This window comes from Staurois parvus, unplaced genomic scaffold, assembly GCF_062004578.1.
Source record: "Staurois parvus isolate SC_StPar_1 unplaced genomic scaffold, SC_StPar_1.0 ptg000613l, whole genome shotgun sequence".
NCBI lineage: Eukaryota > Metazoa > Chordata > Amphibia > Anura > Ranidae > Staurois > Staurois parvus.
This window is the reverse complement of record NW_028318409.1, coordinates 3,485,051-3,505,529: the sequence shown is the minus strand read 5'-3', so window position 1 is coordinate 3,505,529 and position 20,479 is coordinate 3,485,051. Positions and strand designations below refer to the sequence as shown.

At 41.1% G+C, this 20,479-nt stretch overlaps 1 protein-coding gene across 5 annotated transcripts in view; it reads right to left on the bottom strand.

The window, feature by feature from the left end:
• CYB5R4 (cytochrome b5 reductase 4) overlaps positions 1-20,479 on the bottom strand; it is a 218,152-nt gene that overhangs the window by 34,478 nt on the left and 163,195 nt on the right. For all 5 annotated transcript variants that reach the window (XM_089693117.1, XM_089693118.1, XM_089693119.1 and 2 more), the window contains one exon: positions 12,637-12,789. In XM_089693117.1, the coding sequence (XP_089549243.1) occupies positions 12,637-12,789 (153 nt within the window). The remainder of the gene's footprint in view (positions 1-12,636; positions 12,790-20,479) is intronic.

Sequence of the window (20,479 nt, the reverse complement as noted above, 5' to 3'; positions counted from 1 at the left end):
CTTTAAGATCATCTAAAAAGATAAGGGGGCATGCTTTCCATCTGGAGAAAAAAGTTCAACCTCCGAAAATGTGAAGGCTTACTAGCAGTAAGAACTGTGTGAATGAGAGCTTTGGGAAGTAGTTCTAAACACCTCAGTAGGTTGTTTAACCATAAGCTGGATGTTTTTAAGTGCACAGAATATAAGTGGCTACCAATATTTATAAGTAGTAACACCATAGATTGTTGATCCAGGGAATAGCCTTAAGGCAAGGGAGTCAAACTGGCGGCCCTCCAGCTATAGTGAAACTACAAGTTCCATCATGTCTGTCTTTGAGAGTCATGCTTGTAACTGTCATCTTTGCAATGCCTTATGGGACTTGTAGTTTGGCAACAGCTGGAGGGCCACCAGTATGACACCCCTGCCTTAAGGGATCAGAAATTATTTTTTTTTCCCTGTCTGAATAAAACTGCACCAAGCTTTATAAGGATATGTTTTGCCTTCCCCTGAATCAGCTATGAGTTTATGCAGGTTTTGATTTATTATTTAATTCATTTTTTATACGTGGAACTCAATAGAGTTAATTTTTTTTCCCAATCTGGTAAACTATGGCAGCACTGCAAAAACAAAATGCCTGTGGCGTTTCAATGCTGCAGAAACACCTGAATATTTCATTTAACTGTTTGGGTTTAGAACAAGATGTAATAATCACTCGTGAATGTGTTGCTATCATGCCAAGTTTTCTCCATTCCAACCCAACTTTATCTAAACTAACAGGAGTTGATTTTCTAAAACTGAAGAGTGCTAAATCTGGTGCAAATGTGCTTGGTAGACATTCAGTTTCTAACTTCAGCTTGTTCAATGAAGCTTTGACAATAAACCTGGAAGCTGGTTGGTTTCTATGCTGAGCGGCAACAGATTTAGTACTCTCCAGTTTTAGTAATTCAACCCCACTGTGTTTTCAATGGAAAAAAAAAAAAAAACTGGATCCAGAATTTTTTCCAGGCACCATTTTTAAAAAAAAAATGTAAGCTGGCCATGGGAGGTTAGAATTTTGAATGAAAAATTTTAGGAAAGTCTTAGGAACATGTGTACAAAAATTCTCAGAACATTATATTTCCTTTGTTTTTAACATTTGATTTTGGAATGAATGGACTTTACCAAAGGAAAACCACATACATGATTGCATTAACTATGCATACACTAAATTTGTTCATTTGAGAAAAATTTTCCATCCCGCTCCTTTGAATTTTCTTGTCACTGCCGTAGCAAATGAATGTCACTCTGGCGCAACAATGATTAGAAAAACAAACTCTCAGCACATTCTTTTCCTAAAACTTTTCATTCGAAATTCTACCCATCTATGACTAGCATTAGATGGTGAAATGGCCACTTGAATGAGTATACAGTAAACTGCATATAATAAAAATACTTGTGATTGTTTAAACACATACTGTATTTCTTACTGTTCTAGCCAAAGAAAAGTTAGGCTTTGCATCATACCCTTGACCATTGTCAAAAAAAAGAAATACATTAACTGATTCCCGCCGTATAGCTAGCAGAAGTATTGCTACAGGGCAGCACGGGTGCGCAAAATCACACACACACACACACACACACACACACACACACACACACACACACACACATATATATACATATACACACACACAGGCGAAACTCGAAAAATTTAGACTCCTTACATGCAAAGCAAGATAGTTCAAGCCGTGATTTGTCATAACTGTGATGATTATGGCTTACAGCTCATGAAAACCCCAAATCCACAATCTCAGAAAATTAGAATATTACATGCAATCAATAAAACAAGGATTTTCGGACCTCTGAAAAGTATAAGCATGCATATGTACTCAGTACTTGGTTTGGGCCCGTTTTGCAGCAATTACTGCCTCAATGCGGCGTGGCATGGAAGCTATCAGCCTGTGGCACTGCTGAAGTGTTATGGAAGACCAGGATGCTTCAATAGCGGCCTTCAGCTCTTCTGCATTGTTCGGTCTCATGTCTCTCAGCAATGCCCCATAGATTCTCTATGGGGTTCAGGTCAGGCGAGCATGCTGGCCAATCAAGCACAGTAATCCCATGGTCATTGAACCAGATTTTGGTGCTTTTGACAGTGTGGGCAGGTGCCAAGTCCTGCTGGAAAATGAAGTCAGCACCCCCATAAAGCTCATCTGCGGAAGGAAGCATGAAGTGCTCCAAAATCTCCTGGTAGACGGCTGCATTGACCCTGGACTTAATGAAGCACAGTGGACCAACACCAGCAGATGACATGGCTCCCCAAATCAACACAGACTGTGGAAACTTCACATTGGACTCAAGCATCTTGCAGTGTGTGCCTCTCCATTCTTCCTCCATACTCTGGGTCCTTGGATTCCAAATGAGATGCAAAAGTTGCTCTCATCAGAAAAGAGGACACTGAGCGACAGACCAGGTCTGTTTTTCTTTAGCCCAGGTAAGACGAGTCTGACGTTGTTTGTTGTTCAGGAGCGGCTTGACAAGAGGAATACGACATTTGAAGCCCATGTCCAGGATCCGTCTGTGTGTGGTGGCTCTTGATGCATGGACTGTAGCCTCATTCTACTCCTTGTGAAAGTCCCCAACACTTTTGAATGGCCTTTTCCTGACAATACTCTCCAGGCTGCGGTCATCCCTGCTGCTTGTGCACCTTTTTCTTCCACACTACTTTCTATTAATGTGCTTTGATACAGCACACTGGGAACATCCAACTTCTTTTGCAATTACCTTTTGAGGCATTCCCTATTTATGGAGGGTGTCAATGGTGGTTTTCTGCACAACTGTCAGGTCAGCAGTCTTTCCCATGATTGTGATTCCTACTGAACCAGACTGAGAGACCATTTAAAGGCTCAGGAAACCTTTGCAGGTGTTATGGCTTAATTAGCGGATTAGAGTGGGACACTTTGAGCCTAGAATATTGCACCCTTTTACAATATTGTAATTTTCTAAGATTGTAGATTTGGGGTTTTCATGAGCTGTAAGCCATAATCATCACAATTATGACAAATCACGGCTTGAACTATCTAGCTTTGCATGTAATGAGTCTATCTCATATATTAGTTTCACCTTTTAAGTTGCATTACTGAAATAAATTAACTTTTGCACGATATTCTAATTTTTTGAGTTTCACCTGTGTATATATATATATATGTGATTTAGTATTTCCGGGTAGGGGGCATGCACATGAGCCCCGCGTGTGCCCTACCCGCGCCGCCATTCGCAGCTGTCAATCACCGGGTCCCGGCCAGTGATTACTCGCTGGTACCCGGTGATTACCGACAATCACCGACGGGGAGGGCTGCTTTGTTTACCAACAGTCCTCCTCCCTGTCAGTTTGGGCACACTGCTCTGGATGGCTATAAGTTGCTGATCTCCGCCATTATTACTAAAGAAAAAAAAAAATTCCAGTATCTATACTGCCATTTGTAAACGCTATAACTTTCATGTAAACCAATTCATTTACACGTATTGGGATTTTTTTTATTAGCAAAAACATGTAGCAGCATACATTTTGGCCTAAATTTATGATGAAATTAGATTTTTAAAATTTTTTTACTGGACATGTTTAACCACTTCCTCGCCACCCTATAGTAGAAATACTGCTGTAGGGTGGCACGGGTGCACAAAATCACGTATATATACTTGATTCGCGCTCCCGCAGTTTTTGCGCCCCTCCTCAGATTGCCTGTCAGTACACCAGTAATCACATGTAACCCCTTGATTGCCAGGAACACACTCACATACACAATAAATCTCCATTGCTAGTATAGTGTCTGAACGGATCAATATATCTTTGATTAGATCAGCACTATACCTGTGTTCACATTAGTATAGTGTCCCCAAAAAGGCAGCATTAGCGGGACAAACCCCGGCACCTGCCAGCACCTACATTTAGCCCCTATGCTTACCTCCCCGTTCTCCCCCAGCAAGTGCAGTGTCAGTAGGTCACTGTTACTTGATACACTGCACACAAAACCGCAGTGTTCGCAGAATCAGGCGTGATCTCTGCTAGCACTTGCTGGTAAATTTTAATGACTCTCATATGCAGCAGAATGCCAGTACTAGTGCTGCTCTACCTTTTGGTAAACTGGTGAGCACCAGCAACCTAGTACATCTTGGTCTTATACATACCAGCGATGCAGTATCACTTGGTGACATGGCAAGTCCCATATGTGCAGTACATGCTGGTGCGGTGGCGAGCAGAAGTAGTGTCCCGCAGCCACCAAGAATTCGGACACAGGCCCGCAGCACCTGTACTTCCCCCATTCACTGCCCAACCCGGAATTCAGGTGGAAACAGCAAATTTAAATACCCTTAAAAATACCCTTTATAAACCCTTGATTTTTTGGAGCTGTTTTTCACTGAAAATCTGTATGCATTGATTGTGGATCAAAGCAATTTATATGCACAACAATTTATCACCGCAAAACCAAATTCAAACCTTGCCATACCATTCGCATGGAAACCCATCACGGTTTCCAAATTTAAAGTTGTTTTGGACCTAACCCTCAACATGGGCATTAGCAAAAGAAATAAATTGTGGTTGTATTGATCCACAGACCCGATTCATCATATGCTCGTGTTCTCTGCTGCCATGGCCAGGCATAGATATGAGAGTATAATGCATTTCATGCATTTCAATGACAACACACTCTGTCGTCCTCGGGGTGACCCTAAATTTGACCGGCTCCACAAAATTTGGTCCCTCATAAATCACCTTAACCAAAAATTTGCAGATGTCTATACTCCCCAGCAAAACATCTGAGTTGATGAGTCCCTCATTGATTTTTCTGGCCGCCTTGCATTCAAACAATTTCTCCCCAGCAAGCGTGCCAGATATGGGGTCAAGATGTTTAAGACCTGTGAGAGGGCAACAGGCTATACATATAAGTTTTGGATTTGCGAGAGAAAAGATAGTCACGTGGAGCCCCCTGGATGCCCAGACTACAGAGAACAGTTTGGGATTTGGTGTCATTATTTTTCCAAATGGGGTACCACTCATACGTGGACAATTTGTATTCAAGCGTGCCACTATTTAGACATTTGTACAATCTTGGAATTGGCGCATGTGGCACAGTGCGAACTAATCGCTGGGGTTTCCTCCAATGGCTTGTAAGGCTAGATTTACATCTCTGCATTCCTGCGGGCTGCGTTTTGCACAGGTACAAGAGCCCATTCATTTGAATGGACTCCTGTGCCCCGGGACACACAGGGAAGAGGTCCCTGTACTTCTTCAAAAAGCAGAGCCCGCACGGGAACCTCGGTTCCCAGTACAGTTGCGAATTTACATTGCGGGCGGCCTGCTTGAGAAATGAGGATGTCATTCAGCTGCAGCACCGACTTGCTTATTCTGACAGCAACAGGGTCTTGCGCTCAGAATATACATAAGTAGGTGTGTGCAGTGCTGTTGGATGAGATTTTTCATCCGCAGTTAAAAAAAAAAGAAAAAAAAGAAGAGCATATGTGCCAAAGCATGGGGGCCTGGGGTGGCCAGTGGGTGGATGGCCCCTATGCTTCGGCATATATATTTTATAATATTTTTTGGCACATTTCATGTGTTCATGTGTGCCCACCATTAGAAGTGGGTGGATGCAGGGCGGTATATTCTACTGAAGGACATACCACACACTTTTTCTGGCAGAGAGTTCTCTTTTTTTTCTCAGCCCACAGGCTGCATAAAAAAAAAAAAAAAACATAGCATATACACCCAACAAGGACCAGCGAAGTACTGGTACAGCACTGGACTTTGAGTGGTTATACCAGGATGATGCCTGCAGCTGCAGGTATCATCCTGGTATCATTTGTTTCAGCCGGTGATCTGCTTTCATGTAAAAGCAATCCTAGTGGCAAAATTAGCTGCAGGATTGCTTTTACAAGCAGCGGGAGAAGATGCTCCCCCTTCCCCTGCTGCCTTCCACGGCCTTCTTGGGCAGTCCCGTGCCATCGGGGGAACCTGAGAATGCAGCCGGTGTTTCTGCCAGCTGACCATAGAGCTGACTGGAGATTGGAATGGTGCCAATTATCTCTATAGTTTAAGAAATCGGAAGCTACAAGCATTTCATCACTTCAGTTTTGCAGTATATAAACAGCGCCATTTGTAACTTGGGAAAGCATCTGATCACACCGCTCTTGATGAGATTAGATAATGTAAGGGCAGAGGAGATTTCTAGAGTCTGATAGATCCCAGATTAAAAAAAAAAAAAAGAATATATGACAATGCCCATTGAAGTTATAGGGGATGTTTTCATTCCCTGTGATAGCATTAAAAGTGATTAAAAAAAAAAAAAAGAAAGAAAAGGGACAGCGTAAAAATAATTAAAAAAATCAAAATAACGGAAAAAAAAAAAAAAAAAAAAGCACCCTCGTGCGCGAGCGTTGGCCCTGTGCCAGTATGTAAACAGCGGTTGCACCATGCATGTGAGGTATCGCTGCGAACGTCAGATCAAGGGCAGTAATTCTAGCACTAGATCTCCTCTGTAAATCTAAAAAAGTAGCTTGTAAAGACTTTTAAAATGTTGCCTATGATTATTAAAAATGTATGCAGTTTGTCGCCATTGCACGGAGCATGCGCTGTTTTAAAGCATGTCATGTTTGGTATCTATTTATTCGGCATTCCATCTTATATATATTTTACCAAATAATTGGCCAATATATTGTGTTTTTGTGCATTAACAGTAAAAAAAAAGTGGATTTGTTTAAAAAAATTTGCGTTTGAAAAATCGCTGCGCAAGTACTATGTGACATAAAAAATTACAGCACCCACCATTTTATTCACTAGGGTGTCTTTTTTAAAAAAATGTATAATGTTTGGGGTTTCAAAGTAATTTCCAAGCAAAAAATACTGTTTTTTTTTTATGTGAACAAAAAGTGTCATAAAAGGCTTAGTCTTCAAGTGGTTAGAAGACTCAGTGATGTGTGGCATAAACTTCTAATGCTGGGCATAAAATGCCCACCCCCCCTCCTGAAAACAACCCCTTTTTGGAAAGTAGACACCCCAAACTATTTGCTGAGAGGCATGTTGAGATAATAGAAGAATGTATTCTTATACCACAAGTTTTTGGAAAATGACAAAAAAATTTTTTTTTTTTTTACACAAAATTGTCACTTAAATGATTTATTGCTCACACATGCCATAGGTATATGTTGAATTACTCCCAAAAATACATTCTGCTGCTTCTCCCGAGTATGGGGATACCACATGTGAGAGACTTTTTGGCAGTCTAGCCAAGTGCAGGACCCCAAAATCCAATAAGCACCGGCAGGCTTTTAAAGGGCTTTATTTCCTCATTACACTTCCTGACTACCTATCACAGTTTCGGAGGCCCTGAACTGCCAGGATAGCACCAAACCCCCCCCCCCCCAAATGACCCCTTTATGGAAAGTGGACACCCCAAGGAATTTGATAAGAAGCATGATGAGTATTTTGCAGATCTCGTTTTTTGCCACAAGTTTTTGGAATTTGGAGAAAGAAAACAAAAACATATTTTTTCTTTTCATTTTTTATATTTCAAAATTTCAGATTGTTATGCTCTATAAATGCAACATATCTTCTTATACTTCGGTGTGGTTATGAGCATCCATTCTGAGAAGACTACATATCCATGCATTTTGCAGATGTAAGCTGCCACTAACACTGCAGGGATGAGTTAAAAGCACTGCTATCTTTGAAATTGAATAACACTGGGAGGAAGGCTAGGTGCAGTGCTGTCTAGGAGCTAAGCGCTTTTTTGGTCCACATATCCTTGATTCTCATAGGAGGCAATATGACTTATGTTTTCTGTATACCCAAACTGACTGCTGTGGCTATTTTTTCTTTTAATGTTGTAACCTCTTTAACTCTTAAAGGAACCAAGAAATAAAGTGGTTTAGTTATACACTCTAAGCATTCATTTCTAGTAAATTTACCAAAATGAAACTGACCTTTTATTTTTTTCAGAAAAGAAATATGACAAGTATACCCTAATGTTATGAAAACCTAACAGACAATAATCTTAGTAAATTAATAACTAGCATGTGTCTGTTTAAAAGTGTGTGTGCCCTGGGATACACCGAGATATTAAGTGAATAAACAGAACCCCTTGGGTGATATGGATCTACAGCCTCCCTCATCTTGCTGTGAGGGCAAAACACATTCTTATTAATTTATTTCTGTAAAGTATACTTGATAGTATGTATTTTATTGAAGCTTTGAGGTACAAAAATGGCAGTGTGGAAAGGGGGCAAATTATGAAAATAAAATACATGTAATGTAAAGATACAATTTTTCATTTTATATTTTCATTCCCATTCATTTTACAAAAACATATTCAATTCTTGCTGAAAAACAGAAAAGCATTATATAATAGAGGGAAAGTAAGGAACAAAATAAACCTGTTATGACTAATTAGACTATTCCTGCTGTGCTGTTGAAGGTATTAAAAAGAAGGTCTACAGTACAAGTCTGTACAAAATCAAGAAAATCAACTGCTTCAATCACAATTCTTTATAGAATAGTAAATAAAAAAAACTATTTTGCGGTTTGTTTTTTTCTTCCTTTTATAAAACCTTTCATATGAATAAATTAAAAAAAAACGTGTAAAATGCATTGAAAACATACATATAAAGAAGTGACAGAACAGAAAATTACTTAAAAGTATATGCTAACCTAAGTATTTATGTTTTTTCTATGTATGTGTTTACAATGTGTATTTTTATAAATCATAGTCTCTATCATTTTCATGTACGTCTTGTAACTGATGTATCTGGTTAAACCTGCCAGTCACCTTTTCTCCTTGTTCTAAACTGACCACAGAAAGTACAGAAGCTGATCTGTGTTAGTGTAGTCAGTTTTCATCCTCTGGCTGGCTATTCAAAGGTACAGGGCACACAGCATGCCTGTATTGGGTAGTTTGTTCAGCCACCATGCTCCCTGACCAGTCACAACCTGCCACTGGCACACACCCCCTACCAATCACAGCCTGTCTCTTGAACATGCCCACAACAGCCTTCGCACGCCTTGACGTCACGCCGCCGGGTCAGGAGGTCCGGCGGCCCACCCATGTTTCCCACTGGTCAGTGTATAGTATCTTTTTTTCAAGCTGCTTTTACTGGCTACAGGCTGCAGGCATGTGTTTTTTGTAACTCCTAATGATTTTTACGTATTGGACTTAATAAATATTTTAAAAACATACTACACTATGAGTATTTTCACTCCTTACACCTGGCACTGAGTTCCCATACCTCAGCCCCAGTATTTTTAGGTTCTCTGTGCGGACCCAAGGAGCAGTGTGATCCAACCGGACCAGTATCGCCTTACCACCGACGGACCATCTGGGTACTATAAAGTAGCGCCTACATGGGACCACGGCTATATGTAACCTGTACATGCGCATTGTAATTGCGCTTCTGGTAAGCGGGCAATTTATCTATTTCTGGGATTGGATCACACCTATACTCCCTGCGAGTCCCCCATCACTGAACTGTCTATCATCTTGAATACTTTCATATTTGAAGATCGTATATATCTTAATTGCTACTTGGACATTACCTATAGCGCTGCACTTATATTGTCTCTATTTTGGTTGGAAGGGCTTGTAGTTCCTTTTTGTGCATTTGTCGCTCACTGGAGTGCGCTCACTTTTCCTATTTATACACAACTTAAGCACAGCCTGCATCTTGCCTCAGGTGGAACAGACTATAGAATAAAAGCCACACTGCATGTCCGCACAGTGTCCTGCAACTCCTCCCCAAAAATCAGGAAGAAGAGACACATGGTCACATGACAGAACGTTTTAATTTTATATATAAGGAAATAAATCATTTCTTAAACTAAGCAAAAGCAGGTAAGTTAGCTGCATAGCTATGACTGCTATTCCTCTTCCTGATACCAACAATGGGGTACTATTCCTTCCCCTACTACCAAAGATGGAGCATTGTGTACTCCCACTGATGTCAGGACATTTTCTACTTTCGCTGGCCACGCTCCATCCACCCAAAGTCTGAAGTAAACATGGCCCTTTGTTTATAAATTTTGAGACCCCTTGCTTATACCAATCAGAATCCCTCTGATCCATCCCAGCATCCCTAGGAAAAGAAGGGGGAGATGACTGTGGCTTTAAAATCTCCAGAGCCCTACAGCAGGAACTGGGGATGGGGGGGGGGGGGTGTAGGGTGTTAGTTCTCCTTTTCCTTTTTGTGAAGAGGTGAACTTACACTTTAAAGCAGACCTTGCATTAAAATGCAAGATCCACTTAAACGGTGAGGATTTCTTGTACAAAGCACCTGGACCCAGCATGGCATAAAGAGGGGAATTTATCATAATTGGGGCAGACAGAATCTGGACCAGCTGGCAGTGCACACAATCAGCTTCTATTTTCAGCTTGTTCCATTAGGCTTTAAAAATGAAAGATAGAAGCTAATTCCTGCCATGTACAGCAGTTCCAGATTCTGTCTGTTCCAGTTTTCATAACGTCCTCACATTGTGCATTGCAGTGTGCTGCAAACACAGGCAGCAAGACCTGATTTTTTTCATGCATTAAGGTGCAATTTGATGGGGTGTGAACAGGCTGACACTTTTCCTTTAACTAGTTCAACTCTTTGTATGTAAACTGTTAATCACAAGCTTATGGCAGCAGTAGCACCCACGGTGAAAATGATGCAGTGGCTCCATAGCCGCAGATCACTTTCAGAGTCGCAATCCCCTCCCCCAGTGCCACCCCTCTACCTGTGGTTCCTGGGCTCTTCTACTTTTACCAGGAGCCCAGGACCACAACCACCAGCTTTAGGAGGGTGAGTGATATGAACAAAGAAACCGGAAGAGACAATGATTTAGTCACTTCCAGTTTCATATCCACCTTTGCCTGACCGGTACAGCCAGGGAACACATCTAACTAAGACAATCTGAGCTTGGTTAGATGGTGTGAAGGGTAGGGGAGACATTGGGGTCTATTAGACAACAAATGTTTCCATAGAGAATATCTGTCACCTGCCCAGTGCTATCACATGGGTATTTATTAATCACTTGTGATAGCAATCAAGAATAAAGGGGGGGGGAAAAGGTGAGAAAAAAAAAAAATTATAATAAAATGTATTAAAAAAAAAATTTAACCCCGTTGCTCTCCACATACGTGCAAATGCAGCCCAGGGTGCACATGCGTATGTAAACTGTGGACGCAGCACATGTGTGATGTATCAATGTGAACTTCAGAGGGAGAGCAATAATTCTATCACCAGAGATGTTATTTAATGCTAAACTGATGGTAAAGGCTTTTAAAGTACCACCTATGGAGATTTTTGGGTACCACAGATTTTTGCGATGTCACAGGCACACCCAATGAAGTGGCATGTTTGGTAACTATTTACTCGAAACAACCTCATCTTTTATATTTTACTAAAACATAGGTATTATATTGTGTGTATTTGCACTAAAATTCATTTTATTATATTTTTTTACCATGAATATTTGCTTTTAATAAACAGTTGTGCAAATATGTAACAAAAATTTGCAACTTTTTTACCATGAATATTTGCTTTTAATAAACAGTTGTGCAAATATGTAACAAAAATTTGCAACTATCATCTTTTATTTTACTGGGCCTCTGCTTTCAGACAATATATCATGTTCTGGGGGTTTAACAAATTTTATTGCCAAAAATGAAGATTTTTACATGTGTGCAAAAAATTTGGACCTGAACTGGTTAACAACCTGGATAAATGCATACAAGATACAGAAAAACTTTTTTAGGATGTGTATTCTATGACTAGCCCTTTAAGCAGAACTCCAACCAAAATTTCTGCTTTAAGGCCTACTCCCCGTGTTCCTCTTTCACAATTGGAAATCTTTTTGGGAGGGGGGGAGAGGGTACCCGATTTTGAAAAGTTCCCACTTGGATTGCATAGGCGATTCGAGTGGAAGCGCTCCTTCCCCCCTCCCTCCCCGTAGTCTTCTGGGACACAGCACAGGACCCAGAAGACTGCAGGACCAATCACAGTGTACACCGTGGCACCAGGCTGTTAAGCCGCAAGCTGTCACAGCCTGTTGCCCACATCTAAGATGCTGGTGTCGGGGACCTCCTTGGGTAAGCACACTGCTGGATCCAGGGACAGGTAAGTGTCTGTTTATTAAGAGCCAGCAGCTGACGTTTTTGCAGCTGCTGACTTAATTTTTACAAAAAAAACGACTGGAACTCCGCTTTTAGAGTTTAAAGCGGAACTAAATCCTCCTTTCCTTTTCATCCAAGGAGGCTCCCATGTTAGTCTTTGACCTTCAACTGCCATGGTGCTGCAAATGTGATCAGTTATGACACCAGCCATTTGATGGTTCCAGAGAGCACAAGCAAATATGACAGCATGATAGTTAGCATTCCTGGAATGTTAGGCCTCATTCACACCATACATGCAAAAAAACTGATGGAAAAAACATGCAGATTTCACTTGCAGAGACACAAGGGGCATATAGAAAACCCTCAAGTATCTGCACCATGGCTTGACTCTAGTTCTAATTGTTTTTTTGAGATGTTAAATTGATAGGTTTAGTTCTGCCTAATACCGCATCCTTCCTCCATTCACCATTGCTTCCATGTTCTTTATTTTTTTATTTAGAAGATTTCAAGTGACATTTACAAGAATAAAAAGTATTACACTTACCTATTTCCAAGTTGTCAAGCAAAGGTGTAAAGCTGCCATTGGAGTAGATTTTGATCATTATATAAATGTACTTTTCATTATTGTGAGATGCTTGCTGTGGATCGGACAATAACGTCTGGGAAACTGGTGTATAAGGTTTAACCACTTCCACACCTGAAACAAATGGATATATTTGCTTAACACAATGTAGGTAGGTGTTTCACAATTCACCTATGAATTTCGTTTATGCAAATGCAACAAAGCAACCCTTCCATGCCAATGTCAGCCACAGATGTCAAAATGATTTCCATAGACATGGACACCAAGATTGCTACAGTTTGCATGTACAGTGAGGAACAGACGTATTTGAACACCCTGTGATTTTGCAAGTTCTCCCACTTAGAAATCATAGAGGGGTCTGAAATTCACATTGTAGGTGCATTCCCACTCAGAGACAGAATTTAAAAAAAAATTCAGGAAATCACATTGTATGCTTTTTAAAGAATTTATTTGTCTTGCACTGCTGAACATAAGTATTTGAACACCTAAGAAACAGCAAGAATTCTGGCTCTCAAAGACCTGTTACTGTGCCTTTAAAAGGTCCACCTCTACTCCACTCATTAATCTAACTTAGTAGCACCTGTCTGAGCTCTTTAAAGACACCTGTCCACCCCACAGTCAGTCAGGCGCCAACTACTACCATAGGCAAGACCAAAGAGCTGTCAAAAGACACCAGAGACAAATTGTGGACCTCCACAAGGCTGGAAAGGGCTACAGGGAAATTGCCAAGCAGCTTGGTGAAAATAGATCAACTGTTGGAGCAAATGTTAGAAAATGGAAGAGGCTAAAGACGACTGTCAGTCTCCCTCGGACTGGGGCTCCATGCAAGATCTCACCTCATGGGGTATCACTGATGATGAGAAAGGTGAGGAATCAGCCCAGAACTACAAGGGAGGAGCTGGTCAATGACATGAAGAGAGCTGGGACTACAGTTTCAAAGGTCACTGTCGGTAGAACACTACGCCTTCATGGTTTCAAATCATGCATTGCACGGAAGGTTCCCCTGCTCAAGTCATCACATGTCCAGGCCAGTCTGAAGTTTGCCAATGACCATCTGGATGATCCAGAGGAGGCATGGGAGAAAGTCATGTGGTCAGATGAGACCAAAGTAGAACTTTTTGGTCTAAACCTCACTTGTCGTGTTTGGAGGAAAAAGAAGGATGAGTTGCATCCCAAGAACACCATCCCTACTGTGAAGCATGGGGGTGGTAACATCATGCTTTGGGGGTGCTTTTCTGTGAAGGGGACAGGACGACTGCACTGTATTAAGGAGAGGATGAATGGGGCCATTTATTGTGAGATTTTGAGCAACAACCTCCTTCCCTTAGTCAGAGCATTGAAGATGGGTCATGGCTGGGTCTTCCAACATGACAAAGACACGAAACACAGTCAGGATAACCAAGGAGTGGCTCCGTAAGAAGCATATCAAGGTTCTGGAGTGGCCTAGCCAGTCTCCAGACCTAAATCCAATAGAACATCTTTGGAGGGAGCTGAAACTCCATGTTGATCAGCAACAGCCCTGAAACCTGACAGATCTAGAGGAGATCTGTGTGGAGGAGTGGGCCAAAATCCCTGTTGCAGTGTGTGCAAACCTGGTCAAGAACTACAGGAAACGTTTGACCTCTGTAATTGCAAACAAAGGCTTCTGTACCAAATATTAACACTGAATTTCTCAGGTGTTAAAATACTTATGTTCAGCAGTGCAAGACAAATAAATTCTTAAAAAATCATACAATGTGATTTCCTGAATTTTTTTTTAAATTCTGTCTCTCGGAGTGGGAATGCACCTACAATGTAAATTTCAGACCCCTCCATGATTTGTAAGTGGGAGAACTTGCAAAATCGCAGGGTGTTCAAATACTTCTGTTCCTCACTGTATATGCTGAGAGAGAAAAGAGAGAGGGCAGCTATGACATTTCCAGCACTGGCCTATTTTAGAGGAAAATGATAAGAGCTTAGCAAGAAAAATAATCCAACTCATCAAGGGAATATTATCTGCAATGTACTGTACATAGGTTCTGCTAGAGCCTGGGCCTCTGTAGGTCCTAAATCTCCCAAGAATCAACCTACCACTTGCATCAGGACTTCGGGACACTAAGGCAGGGTGCTGTGATGTTTTCAGGAACTATGTACAGCACCTTGTTAGCCCATCACACCAGCCATGGTTTGCCTGCATGGCATAGAGAAGCACAGGGCCCAGTGATGACATCACTAGGTTTAAAAAAAGGCATGTAATGAAATCTAAGGGGTTTCATTTAATAAATTTTAGTGGATGAGGGTTGGAGGGAGGAACCACAGAAGGCAAAATAGAAGAACTTAACCTTCAGCTTTAGGTGAATGAGTTGAAGTGTGGTCAACTATGGGACCCTTTCTTACGGACAAAAGCTCTATCTCTATATGGACAATATTCAAGGAAAGGTAGATGAATAGGTTTACAGGAAGCACTTTGGACAATTGTTGGAATATTTCACACAGTCTTTATTTCTATACCAAACAGTAAAAAAATAGAAATAGCAAACTTCGGGACACTGATTTCATAAATAACATTTAGCATATGTGAAAACAAGAACCATTTCCACAGCTGCTCTACCAACCATCAGGAGCAATATGTACATAGAAAGCACTAAACTAGTAGAGCGCTTTTGGTGCAAGGTCACTGAATATGTTGACATTTCAATCCAAAGAAAGAAGAAGAAAGAAGTTTAATGATGCAAAGAGAAAACAGACAATAGTAAAATGTAATGTATTCAGCAGGACAGCTGCAAACCTTTACTGTGGTGATTAACAGGACGGTTTCGTGATGGGCATCCCAGCTAGACTGCATGGACTGCAGGTAGAATAACCATGGGGAATGTTAGGTGAAGTGTCTCCAAAGCTGCAGGAAGGAACAGCTGCGGTGTTCCTGGAGACCACGTGATGGAAGGGACGTCATGGTGCTGGAAATGATGTCAGTGGACCACAAGGAAGCCGGTAGGGGCTATTGTCTCTCAACCAAACAGGGTGGAAAGCAGGGAGAGCTGCAGGGAAGTCCTGGTTGCCATGACGACGCATTTTGCACAGTTTGTGCTTTGTCAAAATCTATTGGCAACCAGGGAAAACAAGGATTATAAAGGCTCGACCAGGAAGTGGGGCAGGACAAGTGAAACACATTAGGGCCAGGGATTTAACCGCTAGCCTACAGGGCACTATACTCCCTTCCTGCCCAGGCCAATTTCCAGCTTTCAGCGTTGTTACACTTTGAATGACAATTGCGCAGTCATGCAACACTGTACCCATATGAAATTTTTATAATTTTTTTGTGACAGAGCTTTATTTTGGTGGTATTTAATCACATCTGGGTTTATTTTTTCTTAAACAAACCAAAAACTACTGAAAATTTTGAAAAAAAGTTTTTTCTTAGTTTTTGTTATAAAATTTTGTAAATAAGTGATTTTTCTCCTTCACTGATATGCGCTAATGAGGCATCAGTGATGGGCACTGATGGGCAGCACTGACAGGCACTGATGGGTGACACTGAAAGGCAGCTCAGATGGGCACTGATATGTGGCATTGATGTGCACTTGTAGGCACTGATATGTGGCATTGATGTGGCACTGATGGGCACTGGCACGAGGCACTGACACAAGGCACTGATGGACACTGACAGGTGGCACTGCTGGGGCTACACTGATCATCAGAGCACACTGATCATCAGTGCCTTGATGATCATTGTACATGTCCCCTCCGCGGAAAGCCGATTACCGGCTCTCCTCTCGAGCTGTCAGTGTGAATGAGAGAACAGCCGATTACCGGCTCTCCTTTCGAGCTGTCAGCGTGAATGAACCACCTTGCGTCCATCATATTACTATATGGCGGGCGGGAGGTGGTTAAAGACATATACACCAAATGCTCATATAAACCGGTCTTATAATCTGCTACTAAAATTAAATAAAAATACTTTTACACATGATTGATAAATTTTAAAAGAGATTGGGTCTCAACAAAACTACTTATGCAAGAGGACAGAAAACAAAAATTAATAGATATAAATATGATGAGAGGATATGTTCTGTCAACACTGAAAACGGACATCACTGCATAATGTAAATAAACTAATCCATATCTCATATTGTTAAGTAAATAATAAAATTAAATACTCAAAGAAAAAAGTCACAGAATTCATTCATTCAATTTGCTCCTGCAGGGGACAAAATTCCTTCCTGATCTCCCGAGAGGCAATCGGATATTTCCTGGATCAACTTTATCTATAAATGTTAGTATCCAGTTATATTCTGTGTATCTAGGAAAGAATCCAGGCCTTTTTTAAAGCAATCCACCGAGCTGGCCAGAACCAACTCTTGAGGGAGTCTATTCCACATTTTCATAGCTCTTACTGTGAAGAAACCTTTACATATTTGGAAATTAAATCTCTTTTCCTCCAGACGTAAAGCGTGCCCCCTTGTTCTCTGTGATAACCTAAGGGTGAATAACTCTACACTGAGTTCATTATATGAACAAATGATGTATTTATACATGTTGATCATATCGCCCCTTAATTTCCTTTTCCCAAGAAAGAATAAATTCAGTTCCTCTAATCTTTCCTCATAACTGAGCTCCTCGATTGGTTGCCCTTCTCTGCACTTTCTCCAGTTCCCCAGTGTTCTTTTTGTGAATGGGTGACCAAAGCTGAACTGCATATTCAACTGCAGATGAGGTCTTACTAATGATTTGTACAGGGGTAAAATGATATCTCTCTCTCTGGAGTCTATACCTCTTTTAATACAAGAGAGGATTTTGCTCGCTTTAGAAACCGCATCTTGTCATTGCATGCCATTATTAAGCTTGTGATCTACCAGAACTCACAGATCCTTCTCCACCATTGATTCCCCCAGTTGTACTCCCCCTAGTATGTATGATGCATGCATATCCTTAGCCCCAAGGGCATAACCTTACATTTATCAACATTAAACCTTATTTGCCATATAATTGCCCAATTAAACAGTGCATTGAGGTCGGCTAGTAAGTTGGAGACATCCTGTCTGACAGGTAGTGTTTTGTGTCCATGTAAACTGTTATATCTTGGTCGCACTAAATGTACATTACGTAAACGGGTTGGAGAACATCGCCGACTTATTACAGGTGGTAATGACCAACATGGTGTTCCACGCTATTTTTTCCCTTACCACAATAAAGATTTGAAATTAATGGAGGTTTTGGCGATTGACTGTATTAATGACAGATCTTTGACTCCGAACTAAAGATTTTCCCTTCTTTGTAGAAGAGAAACTTTCAGGATATTTAAATTAGGAATCATAACACCTGATGAGTTAAATGAGGACCCAGAACTACACTCTAACATAACTTACAGTTGAAAAAGTATGTGAACTCCTTGGGATTACGTGGAGTTTTGCATGAATTGGGCATAAAATGTGCTCTGAACGTCATCTAAGTCATAACAATAGAAGAACACAGTCTGCTGAACATAATACTACACAAACATTAGATGTTGCCATGGTTTAATTGCACATACCATGTAAACATTCACAGTGCAGGGAGGAAAAAGTATGTGAGGCCCTAGCTTAATGACTTCTCCCAGAGCTAATTGGAGCAAGGAGTGAGGCAACCTTGACTCCAATCAGTGTGATGATATTGGATGTGTTGCTGACAGCTGTCCTGCCCTTAAAAAACACACACCTGTTTTGGGTTTACTGGTTTCAAGAAGCACTGTCTGATGTGAACCATGCCTCGCAGAAAAGAGCTCTCAGAAGACCTACGATCAAGAATTGTTGACTTGCATGAAGCTGGAAAGGGTTACAAAAGTATCTCCAAAAGCCTTGATGTTCATGTGTCCACGGTAAGACAGACTGTCTACAAATGGAGAAAGTTTAGCACTGTTGCTACTCTCCCTAGGCGTGGTCGTCCTGTAAAAATGACTGCAAGAGCACAGCGCAGAATGCTGCATGAGGTAAAGAAGAATCCCAGAGTGTCAGCTAAAGACCTACAGAAATCTCTGGCACATGCTAACATTTTTGTCAACACATCTACAATAAGGAAAACATTAAACAAGAATGGAGTACATGGGAGGACACCACGGAGGAAGCCATTGCTGTCCAAAAAGAATATTGCAGCCCGTTTGAAGTTTGCAAAAAAGCACCTGGATGTTCCACAGCACTACTGGCAAAATATACTGTGGACAGATGAAACCAAGATTGAGTTGTTTGGGAAGAACACATAACAATATGTGTGGAGAAAAAAAAGGCACAGCACACCAACATCAAAACCTCATCCCCACTGTAAAACATGGCGGAGGGAGCATCATGGTTTGGGGCTGCTTTGCTGCCTCAGGGCCTGGACGGATTGTTGTCATTGATGGGAAAATGAATTCCAGAGTTTATCAAGACATTTTGTAGGAAAACGTACGACCATCTGTCCGCCAACTGAAGCTCCGCAGGGGATGGGTGATGCAACAGGACAAGGACCCAAAGCATACAAGTAATTCAACAAAACAATGGCTGCAACAGCACAGAATACGCCTTCTGGAGTCCTGACCTCAACCCGATTGAAATGCTGTGGCATGACCTTAAGAGAGCGATTCACACCAGACATCCCAAGAATATTGCTACACTGAAACAGTTTTGTGAAGAGGAGTGGTCCAAAATTACTCCAGATCGTTGTGCAGGTCTGATCTGCAACTACAGAAAACGTTTGGTTGAGGTTATTGTTGTCAAAGGAGGGTCAACCAGTTATTAAGTCCAAAGGTTCACATACTCTTTCCTCCCTGCACTGTGAATGTTTACATGTTATGTGCAGTTAAACCATGGCAACATCTAATGTTTGTGTAGTATTATGTTCAGCAGACTGTGTTCTTCTATTGTTGTGACTTAGATGACGTTCAGAGCACATTTTATGCCGAATTCATGCAAAACTCCACGTAATCCCAAGGGGTTCACATACTTTTTCTTGCAACTGTATATTGTAATGAGTTACCCATCTGATTGATGTAACACAACACTACCTGGTAGATAGGTTCTTATTATCGGTTTCCTCTAATGTATATTGATGCTTCACATACATTTTCTTTTTAATTAGGTATGAATTCTGTGATTATTTCCTCTGAGTATTTCATTTTAGTATTTACTTACCCATATGAGATATGGATTAGTTTATTTACATTATGCAGTGATGTATTTTTTCAGTGTTGACAGAATATTTTTAATATTCTCTTATCATATTTATATCTAATCATTTTTATTTTCTGTCCTCTTGGATAAGTAGCTTTGTTGTGATCCAATTTATTTTAAATTGTATCTTTTAAATTATATCAATCATTTGTAAAAGTATTTTTAATTGATTTTTATTTAATTTTAGTGGCGCATTATAAGACCGGTTTATATGGGCATTTGGCGTATATGTCTTTAAATCCCTGGCCCTAGTGTGTTTCACTTGTCCTGCCCCACTTCCGGGTCAAGCCTTTATAATCCTTGTTTTCCCTGGTTGCCATTAGACTTTGAAAAAGCACAAACTGTACAAAATGTGTCGTCATGGCAACCAGGACTTCCCAAGCAGAGCTCCCTGCTTTCCACCCTGTTTGGTTGAGAGACGATGGCCACTGCTGGCTTCCTTGTGGTCCACTGAGGTCACTTCCGGTGCGTAATGATGTCATGTCCGGTGTGCGATCTCCAGGGACACTGCGATTTTTCCTTTCGGCAGCCAGGGAGACACTTCCCCTACCATTCCACATACCGCTATATGCGGCAGGTTCTGGACCCCCATGCTTATTCTACCTCCAATCCATACACAGGACCTCCTCTAGCCGAGATGCCCA